This window comes from Chlorocebus sabaeus, chromosome 27 (assembly GCF_047675955.1).
Source record: "Chlorocebus sabaeus isolate Y175 chromosome 27, mChlSab1.0.hap1, whole genome shotgun sequence".
Taxonomy (NCBI): domain Eukaryota; kingdom Metazoa; phylum Chordata; class Mammalia; order Primates; family Cercopithecidae; genus Chlorocebus; species Chlorocebus sabaeus.
Genome location: NC_132930.1, coordinates 10856103 through 10871790, shown reverse-complemented (window position 1 = coordinate 10871790; position 15688 = coordinate 10856103). Strand labels below are relative to the sequence as shown.

Below are 15688 nucleotides of genomic sequence, written 5' to 3'. Positions count from 1 at the left end.
AGGGAAGAAAAAAAGGAGAAGAGGCAGGGAGAAAGGAAGTTAGAAAAATTAATAATTCAACCTGAGGAAAATGATTTAAAAAATAAAAAGAAAAGACAAAAAAAAGGAAAAATTAGATAATGAGAGGAGTTTTTGGAAATTAAAAATGGAGATGAAGTAAAACAACAAAGATAAAAAAATCAAACTATCAGTCCAAGAATTTCAACATCAAATTAAAGAGTTCCCAAAAGAGAGAACAGGCTAACGTCTGTAATCCCAACACTTTGGGAGGTGGAGGTGGAAACAGGTACAGATCCCTTGAGCCCAGAAGTTCGAGACCAGCTTGGGCAACATGGTGAAACCCCGTCTCTACAAAAAATACAAAAATTAGCCAAGAGTAGTGGCGCACACCTGTAGTGCCAGCTACTTGGGAGACTGAGGTGGGAGGATCACTTGAGCCTGGGAAGAGGAGGGTGCAGTGAGCTGAGATTACACCACTGCACTCAAGCCAGGGCAACAAAGTGAGACCCTGTCTCAAAAAAAAAAAAAAAAAAAAAAAGACCTTAGTGATCACCGTAAGTGAACACCCTTACCTTGCAAGCCTAAAAGGCAAACGATTTAGCTAGTTAGCAGAAGACTCTTTGGGACTTTTAGAGGTTGGGAAGGTTTAATAGGGTAGGAAAGAAAGGCTGTGAGAGAAGAGATAGGAAAAAGGAGACCATAAAAACTCAGAATGAGGATCATCATAAGATGTAAGAAAAATAGTAGTAAAAAAATATATCTGTGTATTAAAAGAAGAAGAGGAGGAGGAAGAGTAGGAGGAGGAAAAGGAGGAGGATGAGGAAGATGAGGAAGAGGAAGAAGAGGAGGAAGAGGAAAAGGAAGAGGAAGCAGAAGCAGCAGCAGAAGCAGCTGAGTGTGGTGGTGGGTGTCTGTAGTACCAGCTATTCAGGAGAATGAAGCAAGAGGATCACTTGAATCCAAGAGTTCAAGTTCAGCCTGGGTAACATAGCAACACGTCACCTCTAAAAAAGAGAGGTGGGTGGGAGTATGTTATCTTTGGTGTATTTAAGTCAATACTTTCTTATAAATGTTTTGTATCATTTTCTCATTTTTTAGGCCACTTATTAGATGAAATAAAATTTTGTCCCTATATAACAGATTAGCAAAAGCATTTTGACATTTCTTACATGAAATAAAAAAAAAAACGAGCAATAAAATCTTAAGATGAAATCCTGTTCCCAAATTTCCAGAGATAAAATAATTTTTTCCCAGAAAGGCTATAAAGGTCATCTAACTTATTAAACCAAAATCTGGGTCAGAAAATATCCAGTAGGTGTTACTGTTACCACATCATACAGTTTCAGTTAGGAAGATTCATTTATTCAACCTTCTGAAACTATGGAAAAACTGTAATAGTAGTGAAACTTTTTTAAAAGGGGGAAGGGAGGAATGTCAAATAACCACTAGGGGGAGAGTAATTTCATTTAAATTAAAGCCAAGGGAAAAAAAATCTTCAAAGTTAGAATTACTAACACTGTTGAACAAGTTAAAAAGTATCCACCTTTTTTTAAACATCTGGCTCCTATGACAATTTTAAAAGTAAAAACTTAAATAATACCTCCTTCTATATTTTAAAACCAAAATCAATTATTTTTCTACACTGAAACTATAATAGTCATTTGCAGAGGAAAGTAATTTTTAACTACACCTCAAATAAAATAATAGTATGTTGCAAGGCAATCATGAAACATGTTAGAAATGTTAGGCCTAATCAGCCTGCCTTACAGGTATGTCTCTTGTTTATACCTGACCCTATTCGTTAGTTGTATTCTTAGCACTACTTATCCTTTTCCTTATCAATCCATGTTTTCTTTTTTTTTTTTGAGATGGAGTCTCGTTCTGTCGCCCAGGCTGGAGTGCAGTGCCTCAATCTCGGCTCACCGCAAGCTCTGCCTCCCAGGTTCACACCATTCTCCTGCCTCATTCTACTGCCTCAGCTGGGACTACAGGCACCCGCTACCACGCCTGGCTAATTTTTTGTATTTTTAGTAGAGACGGGATTTCACCGTGTTAGCCAGGATGGTCTCGATCTCCTGACCTCATGATCCACCCGCTTTGGCCTCCCAAAGTGCTGGGATTACAGGCGTGAGCCACCGCGCCCAGCAATCCATATTTTCAACTGCATCAAATGGAGAAAATCACAGGAAAAATAACTAAACATGTAACCATCACTATCGTCCTTAGCTTGGTACATCAATATGTAAATGTCACTTTCTTAGGAAAGTGACTTTCCTAAAGTCACTTTCTTTAGTTCAATGAATGACAGACACAGCTAAGTTATACAAGAAAGTCATATGTGAAAATGTTAACTATAAGAATATATGATCAATTGTTATTCTTTCGAAACTCATCATGTAAATAAAAAGGTAAAATTTTGATTAACTTAGTGGTTCTCTTATAAAGGTATGCTAGAAAAGAAACCCATGCTTAAGATCTCAAAAAGTATAGAATCTCATGTATTTACTCATAAGGATAATTAAAAGATATGCAGGAAACATACAAATTAGGAGCCTTTATCATTGTTATTAATTTGATTTTCACACAGAAAGATATTAAATGTAACAGAAAATGATACCCAATTGTATTTAGCAATTTAAACAGTAAATTACAGAAGAATAAAATGCCTCAGATTTTACCCGTTTATCCAGTGTTCTTTCCCTTACAAATCCAAGCAGCTGATCATTTACTAGGGCCAGGTCCCTCTTGGCAGCTGTTATTATAGTAACAATGACATCATGACGAATAGCTTCTTCTGGATCATGTGATCTAACCTTTAAATATTCTGTAATAAGAGAAAAAAACTTAGGCTAAATGTTAGCTGTGTAATTTGTCATGATTTGGAATGGCAAAAAAAGAACAGAAATACGTTAAGTTTTTGTCCATACTAAAGCAAAGTTTGTAAAATATGAAATGAAATTAAATCATGTTATTTTTACAGCAGCAGTACTCTACTGTAATCACAAAACTGCACTTAAAACTCCAAAGTTGGCCAGGTGTAGTGGCCCACAACTGTAATACCAGCACTTAGGGAGGCTGAGGCAGGCAGGTCACACAAGCTCAAGAGTTCATACCAGCTTATGCAACATGGCAAAACCCCATCTATATGAAAATTACCAAATAAAAAAACTCATTAGCCAGAAGTGTAGTGGCCTGGCCCTGCAGTGCCAGCTACTTGGGGGGCTAAGGAGGGAGGATCACTTCAGCCCAGTGATCAAGGCTGCAGTGAGCCAATATCGAGCCACTGCACTCCAGCCTGCGTAACAGAGTGAGGCCCTGTATCAAAAAATAAATAAAATAAAATAAAATACTTCATAGTTACATCTTCTTCTTTTTTTTTTTTTTTTTGAAACAGTCTTACTCTGTCACCCAGGCTGGAGTGCAATAGAGTGATCTCGGTGCACTGCAACCTCTGCTGCCCAGGTTCAAGCAATTTTCGTACCTCAGCCTCCGAGTAGCTTACAGGTATCTGCCACCATGCCTGGCTAATTTTTGTATTTTTAGTAGAGATGGGGTTTCACCATGTTGGCCAGGCTGGTCTTGATCTCCTGGCCTCAAGTGATATACCTGCCTTGGCCTCCCAATGTGCAGGGGATTACACCCGTGAGCCACCACGCCTATAGTTACATTTTAATAATGTATTTTCATCAGTTATCCTGGAAAAGTCAATTCACAATGCAGTATCTGATCTATGTCAGTTTGAATTTCAGTTACAAATTAAAAGGCTTAAAAGAAAAACAGTGAAAATGCTTATGGCAATTTAACTGATAGGTATATACCTACAAATTACACACTATAAAATCCAGACTACTTTATAATCTCTTTAAAAATTCTTAAATAATTTATAATACAAACTAAATCTAAACAAAAAAAATGTTTCCCCTGTTCTTTTTGGTAAATAACAGCCTGTTGATAAAACCACTTATGTGCTGCTACCAAACAGGCAGATTTAAATGCTCTAGATTCAAAAGAATGAAAAATTCTAGTCTAGTGCAGAAGATAATCGTGTTCCCACTTATTATTAAATGCCACTATATTTAATTAAATAGACTTAATGATTTCTACCCAAATCCAATGTCTTAAGAAATACGCTACTTCCTTAAATTATGATTTTCAAAAAATCTCAAAGGATTAAAATATGAAGATTTTAAGCTGGGCATTGTAGCACCTGCCTGTAATACTCGGGATGCCAAAGTGAGAGGTCACTTGAGCCCAGGACTGAAAGCCTTTCTTTTAAACAAACAAATAAATAAAAAGATTTTAAGTGTAATTTTATTACATGAACATGAAATCATTTCTTAGTGTACAACAAATGAAAACCCGAGACCATACTAGAGTTAAAATCTACCTGGAAAGTGAAGTTAGGTCACAAGCCGTATCTACAAAACAGTTTTATGATTATGCTAATATCTCTAATAAACCAGCTAACTTACCTGTGAGATCCTTCGCTAAATCTGGGTGATTCATTAAACAATGACTGGCAAATTTCACACTTTCTAATCTCACAGGAACATGAATGTCATTAAATCTACATAGAAAAAGATTACTAAACATTAATTGTAAGGCAAAAAAATTATTCTCAAATCACAGGTATATCTAACATGAAAATGCTTATACACAACAATAGTTACTGATTAGATAATTTGTTATATGAGCTAAGGTATTCTGGAGGAAGAATATAAAGTACACTACAAGGTGAAACGACACAATTTCACAAAAACATTTTCACAAAGAGAATTTATTTACCATGCTAAAACTAACAAAAAACAGTATAAACAAACACATCCCTCAAACCAAACTATACACTTTATGGAGTTATAATTTGAGAGCTTAATATTATGCTACAAAGTAAAAATATTCAAAACACACAAAATCTTCTTGAAGAATAAGTTTATAGGAGATTCCAGGCACGGTGGCTGACACCTGTAATCACAGCACTTTGGGAGGCGGAGACAGGTAGATTGCTTGTGCCCACGAGTTTAAGACCAGCCTTGCAAACATGGCAAACCCTGTCTCTATAAATATACAAAACTTAGGCAGGCATGGTGGCATGCCCCTGTAGTCCCAGCTACTACTCAGAAAGCTGAGGTGGGTGGACTGCTTGCACTCACGAGTTCAAGATCAGCCTTGAAAACATAGCAAAGCCCTGTCTCTACAAAAAAACACAAAAATTAGCTGGGCGTGGAGGCATTCCCCTGTAGTCTCGGCTACTCGGGAGGGTGAGGTAGAAGGACTGCTTGAGCCTGGGAGGTCGAGGCTGCAGTGAGCCATAATTGTGCCACTGCACTCCAACCTGGGTAATAGACCCTGTCTCAAAACAAAACAAGACAAAAGGTTTATATGAGACAAACACTGGGGAACTTGAGGTAGAGAGCAAACCATATATAAGGGGCAGATCTGGAAGTTCAAAGATGAGTGCAGAAAATGTGTTACTAGCCCAGGCGTGGTGGCGGGTGCCTGTAATCCCAGCTACTTGGGAGGCCGAGGCAGGAGAATTGCTTGAACCCGGGAGGCAGAGGTTACGGTGAACAGAGATCACGTCACTGCACTCCAGCCTGGGTGACAAAGGGAGACTCCGTCTCAAAAAAAAAAAAAAAAATGTGTGTTGCACTGCCTGACGTAAGTTTCTTTTGGCCAGCACCACCTTGTATTACAATGCTCTTTTAAAGGTCTAGTATGTGTACGAATTCAATTAACACGCAACACAATATGTAGACTCAAAAATGCACATGTTAAGGATAAGGTAAGGAACCCTCAAATTTAAAATAGATTATTAGGCAACTTTTAAAATATGCTGATTAATGATAAATAATGTGACCTGAAATAGCTGGAAATATTTTTATTTTTGAAATGATCTCATGAAATAATCAAGTAAAAGAAAGTTGTTTAATAAATGTCTTAATGTCTATGGCCTCCTACTTTCTTACCCAGATATAATTTTCATGTCTTAATAAAATCTTGCATTTAGGATTTATAATTCTCTAGCTGGCAGAGAAAAATTATACATTATTAATGATCAAGTAATTACAAAGTATCAAGACACTTAATTATGGAAAATACATAAGTTATAATTATGGAAAATAATACTGCAGACTATGAATTGTTTCTATGGATCAGAGACACCACTACAGTTAGCAGTGAGTGTAAAATAATGAGTGTCAGAAACCTACTATGGGTGATTTCATTTTCGTAAGTAACCCAAGTAAAAATCAAGCCTTGCATTTTTGCTTAAATTATTTACAAAAAATATTTGATGTCCATCCTGGGATAGGGAATTCCTTCCCCCACAACTTTGAAAGTGCAGTTGCTTCATTCCCACCATTCAAAATTCTCATGGAGTCACATTTAGCTATTCAAATATTTAGTATTTATTCCTATAAGGCCTTCAAAATGGCATGTTCTGGCCTTGTCAGAGATTTCTCAGAACCTAGGATTAGTATGAGAACTATTGTGGTGAATTTACATCAAGAAAAATTCTGGCACCAACTTCTGAATCAGTTGAACTAAATAATGGGGAATCTCAAACATCTCCAGAATATTAATAGTAAATATCTACTTTCCAATCAGCTTTAAAAGCAAAACAGGTAAATGGAACGCAAGGAGGAATGTAATGAATTTCATAAATTTGTCAACACTACTATCAAGCCAAATAGAATTCAGTCATTCTAAGCTCTTGAGAAGAAACATTAAAAACTATCTGAGTTAAGGGCAATAATATTTTCCATTTAAAAATTATACAGTTATACCAAATTACTTAAAAAACACCATACAGTGTGTTCAGATAAGTTACAGACCCAAAAGGCAAGCACTAGTAAATGAAAAAGTTGGTAGGCTGACAAATGGCACAGGTTCTTAAATTTGGATCAGTATGTATTCAGCTTCATGATTTAAAAATCTTAAGACTTAGAATATACTGCTGGAATGCAGTGGCTCGATCTCAACTCACTGCAACCTCCGCCTCCCGGGTTCAAGGATTCTCCCACTTCAGCCTCTTGACTAGTTGTGGTTACAGGTGCCGGTCACCACCCCCGGTTAATTTTTGTATTTTTAGTAGAGACACCGTGTTGGTCAGGCTGGTTTCCTGAACTCCTGACTTCAAGTGATTTGCCCACCTCAGCCTCCCAAAGTGCTGGGATTATAGGTATGAGCCACCAGGCCTGGCCATGACATTATTTTAACAAGAAGTTAAAAAGTGTTACACAGATAAAATACTAAGCTTTCTCCATAAAAAATTTTTCCTACAATTTATTCCATAAGAAGGATGGCAACACAGATGACAATGAAACCAACATCTATCAAAGAAAGTTCTGATATGTATAGTTTTAATCAAGTGGACTGCACCCTACTGACTATTTTCCAAAATATAAACATCAGAATTATATGTTCTCTTACCGTCCAAGAAAACATTGCCAAAGAGGACGATTCTGTGTTGCCAAATCGGAATCTTTGGAGCCAAACAATTTAGCTAGAAGTCGAACAACAGCTAATCGCTCTTCTCCATCATTGCTCTAAGAAGGGAAAACAGAAAGTGAAGCCTGCGCTTTATTCATCAGATTACAGAAAATATCTTGAAACATTCTCAAGAAGATACAATTTCATATTTCTGCTTATAACTGTGAGAAGTTTAAAATATCATATGTCCTCATTTACTATGCAGAAATTGATTTGATTTCATGTTAGATCATCTGGGTTTTTGCTCTTATTTCACACCTTCCCAACTGCTAATTTATGTCTACTTCACTGATTAATTGCATTCTATACACTGGTTATGGACATTGTAAATACAGACATATAATTCACTTCTAACATTACGAACCCTATAAAAACGTCTATGAAGGACAAAGCTACAGTTACCACCCTAATAAACTTACTTTATACGAAATCTGCAATTTACATTCCAACATAAATACACATCAATTCAAGTTTTGATATACAAAGTTTTTTTTTTTTTTGAGGAGTCTTGCTCTGTCTTCCAAGCTAGAGTGCAGTGGCGCGATCTCAGCTCACTGCAACCTCTGCCTCCCAGATTCAAGAGATTCTCCTGCCTCAGCCTCTCGAATAGCTGGGATTACAGGCATCCATCACTGCGCCCGGCTAATTTTCACATTTTAGAGATGGGGTTTCACCATCTTGGCCAGGCTGGTCTCGAACTCCTGAACTCGTGACCCACCCACCTCAGTCTCCCAAAGTGCTGGGATTATGGGAATGAACCACCGCGCCTGGCCGATATACAAAGTTTTAATGAAGAATCCCCTACTGACTGGTGAATACGATACTACAGAATTTCATGATTCGTGGAAACTCATTTTAATAGCAGCCCAAGAATCAAAAAGACGATCTGAAGGTCAACTTAAATACTATAAAAAGGCAAAACTTCATTGTTTTCTAGTAAGAGTCTCTTATTTTCTTATCCTGAAACAGTATATGCGATAAAAATTCTGTTTCAGTTTCAGTGGTGATGCCATGCTTTAATGTAAAATAAGTTATTCTGAAACCATATGTTGTGTGAAACTTTTCAAAAATCATATTCGCTAGGAAAATAAACACAACATCTAAAAGCAACTGCTAATTTTTTTTTTTAGGTGTTCACATACAATATGTGGCTAAAGCAATACCAGATATCCAATAAACAAAATATTTTTGGCAAAAGAGAAGTAAAAATAGAAAAATAAAGACAACAGGATAAAATATTTTCCTTATGAATGTTTTAACGCTCAAGAACAGGGGTTTTGTGTGTAAAACAGGCACACTTAACCAATGTAAAAATGAAAATTACATCAAGTATTAACTATTTTAATTACAAATGACAAAAATGATTTTTTTTAAAAAAAGAAGTAGAGTCTTGTTCTGTTGCCCAGGCTAGAGTACACTGGCATGATCATGGCTCACTGCAGCCTTGAACTCCTGGGCTCAAGTGATTCTCCGACCTTGGCCTCCTGAGTAGCTGGACATACAGGTGTGCATCACCACACCTGGCTAATTTTTTATTTTTCTATAGAGACAGAATCTTACCACGTTGACAAGGTTGGTCTTGAACTCCTGGCCTCAGGCAAGCCTCCCATCTCAGCCTCCCATAATGCTGGGATTATATGGACATGAGGTACCACACCTGGCCTGATTTTCTTTCTCTTTTTTTTGTGAGACAAGGTCTGGGTCTGGCTCTATCACCCAGGCTGGAGTACAGTGGAGCAACCTCAGTCCACTATAACCTCCACCTTCCAGGCTCAAGCCATCCTCCCACCTCAGCCTCCTGAGTAGCTGGGACTATGGGTGTGTGCCATTATCCTTGGCTAATTTCTGTATTTTTTGTAGAGATGGGGTGTCACCATGTTGCTCAAGCTGGTCTCAGACTCCTGGGCTCAAGAGATCTGCCTGCCTCCACCTCCCAAAGTGCTGGGATTACACAGGTATGAGCTACAGCACTTGGCCCAGATTGATTTTCCTTGACAAAATTTTTCTCAAGCAAGGTGACAATAATGCAGAGTAGCACAACCTTCTAATAAGTTCAATTTACTAGCCAATATGATTTATTTCTTAAAGAAAAAGTAATCTGCCCCTTAAATATGAAATAATATATGGTAATTTTATTCTAATAGCAAGTAACTATTTTAGTAGATCGGTGATTATTTCAAACGAGGTGACATTTAACATCTATTAACCACAGAAGTAAAACTAACCGAAAACTCGCCCCTCTGCTATTTGTAAAAGTCAAAATACATTCCTTGACCAGACTCAGTGGCTCATGCCTTCTCAGTAATCTGAGGCCAAGACAGGAGAATCGCATTAGGCCAGGAATTTGAGACCAGCTAGGCAACATATTGAGAACCCCTCTCAACCAAAAAAAAAAAAAAATATATATATATATAACCACGAATGGTGAGGTATACCTATAGTCCCAGCTCCTCAAGAGACTGAGACAAGAGGATCACTTGAGCCCAAGACTTCAAGGCAGTATTAAACTTTTACAAATATCAAATGAGCAAGAATTACAAATTACTTGCTCAGTTGTCTATAAAAAATAGATACACTATTTTTAGGACAGTCAAATTTCTGTCCTTAATCTGTACCATGAAAAGGTCATAAAATTGTAAGCAATACCATATTAGGATTCCATTTAAAATCTTTGGATGTTCTAAAACATATCTATCTAATAATGGATACCATTTAATACCAACGTGTACTATAAATTTCTAAGATAGGCCGGGAGCGGTGGCTCAAGCCTGTAATCCCAGCACTTTGGGAGGCCGAGGAGGACGGATCATGAAGTCAGGAGATCGAGACCATCCTGGCTAATAAGGTGAAACCCCGTTTCTACTAAAAATACAAAAAAAAAGAAATTAGCCGGGCACGGTGGCAGGCACCTATAGTCCCAGCTACTCTGGAGACTGAGGTGGAAGAATGGCGTGAACCTGGGAAGCGGAGCTTGCAGTGAGCTGAGATCGTGCCACTGTACTACAGCCTGGGCGACAGAGCGAGACTCCGTCTCAAAAAAAAAAAAAAAAAAAAATTCTAAGATAATACCATTTTTCCTATCTATTGCTTGTGTCACTGTGATTATCAGGAGATATTTAAAAATTAGAAGTATCATAATTTTGTGGCCAGGCATGGTGACTCATGCCTGTAATCCCAGCACTTTGGGCAGCCGAGGTGGGCAGATAACAAGGTCAAGAGATTGAGACCAGCCTGGCCAACATGACAAATCCCCGTCTCTACTAAAAATATAAAAATTATATGGGTATGGTGGTGTGCGCCTACAGTCCCAGCTACTCGGGAGGCTGAGGCAGAAGAATCGCTTGAATCCAGGAGGCGAAGGTTGCAGTGAGCCAAGATTGCGCCACTGCACTTCAGCCTGAGCAACAACAGCAAAACTCCGTCCAAAAAAAACAAAGAAAAAGATAAATTGAAGTCATACTTTATTCTTCTACAGTTACCGAAAAATTATGCGGTATACATTTTTCCTGGAAAGTTTAAAGGGCAAGAAAATTGGTCAATTTTACATTGTACTTGCTCTAGAAATAAGAAAAACATGAAAAACAAAATAGAAAAGAAAATTGGTCAATCTTACCTTTAGTTTGAATTCAAGCTGTGGCATGACGGATAATAATAAATGAGGATCTATAGCAAAAAGTTCCTGAATCAGATCAAATACATGTTCTGACAAATCACTTACTGATGATCTTCCCAGCACTAGGACTTGATTGAAAAACTGTAAGAGATATTAAAAACAAAAATAAAACATCCAGTTCACTTAAAAACATGGATACATTTTTATAAACATTTTTATAAACTATATAATTAGGTTTTACACATACAATTGAAGGAGGTGATACAAATACATGTGTGATTACTAATATACAATAGGACAATCATCTAAACAGCGGAAGAAATAATTTCCTAATAATATCAAATCATGAATGTTACAAGGAGAAAAGCAAAACACAAAATTGGTTTGTTGGGTATATTTCAAATAAGGACTTTTCTAGGAATCTTTGTTTTCATTAAAACAATTTAGACCGTTTGTGTAGTTCATTACAAAGGATTTTAGAAAAATTTCCTTGTAGCAGAGAAATATTACAAAGTCTCAATCTTTGATTTTTTTTTTTTTCTTTTTTTGAGATGGAGTCTGGCTGTGTCGCCCAGGCTGGAATACAGTGGCGTGATCTCGGCTCACTGCAACTTCCACCTCCGAGATTCAAGCAATTCTCCTGCTTCAGCCCCAGGAACCCGCCACCATGGCCGGCTAATTTTCGTATTTTTAGTAGAGACAAGGATTCCCCATGTCAGCCAGGCTGGTCTCAAACTCCATACCTCAGGTGATCCACAAGCCTTGGCCTCCCAAAGTACTGGGATTACAGGTGTGAGCCACTGAGCCTGGCCTCAACCTTTGATTTTTTAAAAAATCAAAGGTACAGTGGCACACGCCTATAATCCCAGTACTTTTGGGAAGCCAAGGCATGACAATCTTGAGCCCAGGAGTTGGAGACCAGCCTGGGCAACACAGTGAGACCCTTGACTCTACAAAAATTAAAAAATTATCTGGGCGTGATGGTGCATGCCTATAGCCCCAGCTACTCAGGAGGCCATGGCAGGTGGGATCATTTAAGCCCTAGGAAGTCGAGGTTGCAGTGAGTTGTGATCACATCACTGTACTCCTCCTGCATGGGGGACAGAACAAGACCCTGTTTCAAAAAAAAAAAAGAAAAAATCAGAATAATGTTCCCATGAGTTTAGTAATAAAGAGTATTTAAAGGGGAAGGATTTGTTGTTGTTGTTGGGTTGGTTCTTTTAATACTCAGAGAAAGTCAAATATGTTTTGGCTCGCATGACAAAAAGAACAAAAAGTTGGTAATACAAAAGCTAACTGATTTTTTTTTTTAATGCTAGATGGAAATAAAGAGTATACAAGGCCAAGAACACAGATTAAAAGATACCAGCATTGCACACCACGACCGCCACAAATGCAGAAGAATTCAATTTTTAAAATGTCTCAGGGGCAATTGTACGCAACTGAAACAAGCATACATTTCTGGTAGTAACATAATTTGAAAAGCAGCATAAATTAAGAGTTAGAAAATGCTCATTATTGGCCAGGCACAGTGGCTCACACCTGTAATCACAGTACTTTGGGAGGCCGAGGCAGGCAGATTACCTGAGGTCAGGAGTTCAAGACCAGCCTGGCCAACATGGTGAAACACCATCTCTACTAAAAATATAAAAATTAGCAGGGTGTGGTGGCACACGCCTGCAGTCCAGCCACTCAGAAGGCTGAAGCAGGAGAATCACTTGAGCCTGGGAGGCAGAGGTTGCAGTGAGCTGAAACTGCACCACTGCACTCCAGCCTGGTCAACAAGGTGAGATTCCATCTCCAAAAAAAAGGAAAAAAAAATCATTCCCATTGCATAAGAATAATACCAAAAAATTCATATTTACTATGCAGATGTTGAAAATAATGAAGAAGACAGTTTTATCAAAATATATGCATACACACACACAAAAAAGCATAGAATACTACTTCTGAAAGGATATAAGAAAAACTACTGGGGATGGTTATTTCTGAGAATTGAGAAATGTATTCAAGGCTGAAGACAGACACTTCTTTAGTACCATTATTGTTTAATCTGTTTAAATATTAATTTAGCAATCCAAGCAATATTAATAGGATAACATTTAAATTAAAAGCCTCTTTGTATTTTTATCCATGGAAAATAATTCAACAACACACAAATGTTAAGATTCACAAAGATGATTAGGAAAGGAAAGAAACACTGAAAAGACCTAAATCTATGACAATAAGGAAATACATATCAAGAAACATTTCTAGTCATTCTTATATATTTAAAAAGAATGTCAAAATATGTAAATACAAGTAAGTCAATAAAAATTTTACATAAACTAGCCGGGTGCAGTGGCTCATACCTGTAATCTCAGCACTTTGGGAGGCTGAGGAGGGTAGATCACAGGGTCAGGAGATCGAGACCACCCTGGCTAACACGGTGAAACCCTGTCTCTACTAAAAATACAAAAAATTAGCCAAGCATGGTGGCGAGAGCCTGTAGTCCCAGCTACTCGGGAGGCTGAGGCAGGAGAATGGTGTGAACCCGGGAGGCGGAGCTTGCAATGAGCCAAGATTGCACAACTGTACTCCGGCCTCGGGGACAGAGAAAGACTCCGTCTCAAAAAAAAAAAAATTTTTTTTCATAAAGTATGTGGGAAAATAGTTATAAATATGAGCCAATATACAATGGAATTAGTTGTTATAAGGTAGTGAAATTGCAAACTTTTTTCCCAAATTATTAACTTTTTTAGTAAAAACAAAAAAACCCAGCAACAAATTCCTCAGTACAGTTTTTTAAAACTATTACTATATAGCAAATATCACAATCTTTCATTACTCAAAGTATTTAAATGTTTGCCAAAAACAACAGCCAAAACAACCAATTTTCTAAATAAATCTCTGTAATCTTTAAAAAAAAAAAAAAAAAAAAAAGGAAGAAACATTAGAGGACTTCAGAAGAATGACCCAAAAGACACAAAGAAGAAAATATATAGAGACACAGAGACCCAAGGATAAAGATGCAGAGAAAAAATGAAAGAGATCAGCATATCTGGGAGACAATGAAATAAATATAAATACAAATGTAGATAAGGGGATGGGAGTTGCAGACAACTTTTCTTATAGTAACATCCACCCTTTAAAAACGTCATGAAGCTAATGCTGCATTTCTCTAACCTTGGTCACATTTGGACATAAGTTCTTCTACATTTATAAGCTAAATAAACTTCTACGTAAGAGGTTCTAATAAATTAGTACAAAGGATTAAGAATTACAAAATACAGAATGAACACAGAAAGAAATACATACATTAGCAATGCATGCCTCAATAGTCTGGACTGTTCTTTTCAATAGCACTTTTGCAAGGTCAAAGGACTGTTTATTTAAGTTCTGAAAAATAATAAAAACATGGAAAGTTACAAATGAATTTGTTAATTTATGAGATAGCAACACTAGAATACTGTAGTCTTCAAATCTGTAACAAAATACGAATTTTTCTTCACTAAAATACGAAGCAAAAATAAAAATAACTGAATTCTCTTCAAGGTTTTGCAAATATCCTCTAGTCAAGTGGTCTTAAATGCAGACGTTGCAAATCAAACTCATTTATTAATCAAAAACTAAAATGGATTAGTTAGCAAAAGCACAACCCTATACTAAGTTTTACTAAACTCAAAATAGACCTAATGCTTTTTGGTTTTTATGTGTTAACCAATGTAAACTGACAACTACACCCATGTATCTTAAACACATACACTCCCCAATCTAACACAACATGCTCAATTATTTCATTGTTTAATCAATGCTTGCTCTGGAGAAGAGTAGACCTGGTAAGTGTTTCAAATAAACAGAGTTACTGATCAATTATAATTTTGAAATGCTGAATAATATGCTTCTGCTTAAAGAGTCCCAATGTACTCAAATAAATTAAAGGATCTGAGAAGGACCTTAGAAAATATATATTTAATTTTTTTTTAATGCCTGAAAAGGAAATTCTTGTTTTGAATAACACTGAGTAACACCGCTATATCTTGAAGTTCTGGACCAAACAGATTATTCATTCACCACCATCTCATACCTCTTCCAAAATGAGGCTAGGAAACCCTACACTCTAGGCCAGGGGTCGGCAAACTTTTTCTATGAAGGGCCACATGGTAAATATTTCAGGTTTTGTGGGTCATACAAATCACTGCTACAACTACACAACTCTACTGTTGTAGCATGAAAGCAGATATAAACAAAACGAAAATGAATGAACATGGCTGTGTTCCAATAAAATTTTACTTACATAAATAAGCAATGGTCCAAATTTGACTAACAAGCCATAGCTTCTTGACCCCTGCTCTACACTTTTATTTCATTGGCAAAGGACAAGATTTGCTTAAAATTAAGTTAACATTTCTATTTATTAAAAGAAGTCTATTTCCTACTACTAATAAAAATTCTCTCAAGCCCAGTGTAGTTGCTCATGCCTGTTATCTCAGCACTTTGGGAGGCTAAGGCGGGAGATCGCTTGAGCCCAGGAGTTTGAGATAAGCTTGGGAAACATTGCGAAATCCTGTTTCTACAAAGAAAACTTAAAAAAAAAAAAAAAGT

The 15688-nt window shown here is 37.0% G+C and overlaps 1 protein-coding gene across 2 annotated transcripts in view; it reads right to left on the bottom strand.

Moving 5' to 3' along the window:
- Positions 1-15688, bottom strand: part of PDS5A (PDS5 cohesin associated factor A) — a 167873-nt gene that overhangs the window by 91650 nt on the left and 60535 nt on the right. For both annotated transcript variants that reach the window (XM_008017599.3, XM_038008616.2), the window contains exons 7-11: positions 14402-14482; positions 11105-11245; positions 7432-7547; positions 4473-4567; positions 2679-2824 (exon numbers count right to left, since the gene is read on the bottom strand). In XM_008017599.3, the coding sequence (XP_008015790.1) occupies positions 2679-2824; positions 4473-4567; positions 7432-7547; positions 11105-11245; positions 14402-14482 (579 nt within the window). The remainder of the gene's footprint in view (positions 1-2678; positions 2825-4472; positions 4568-7431; positions 7548-11104; positions 11246-14401; positions 14483-15688) is intronic.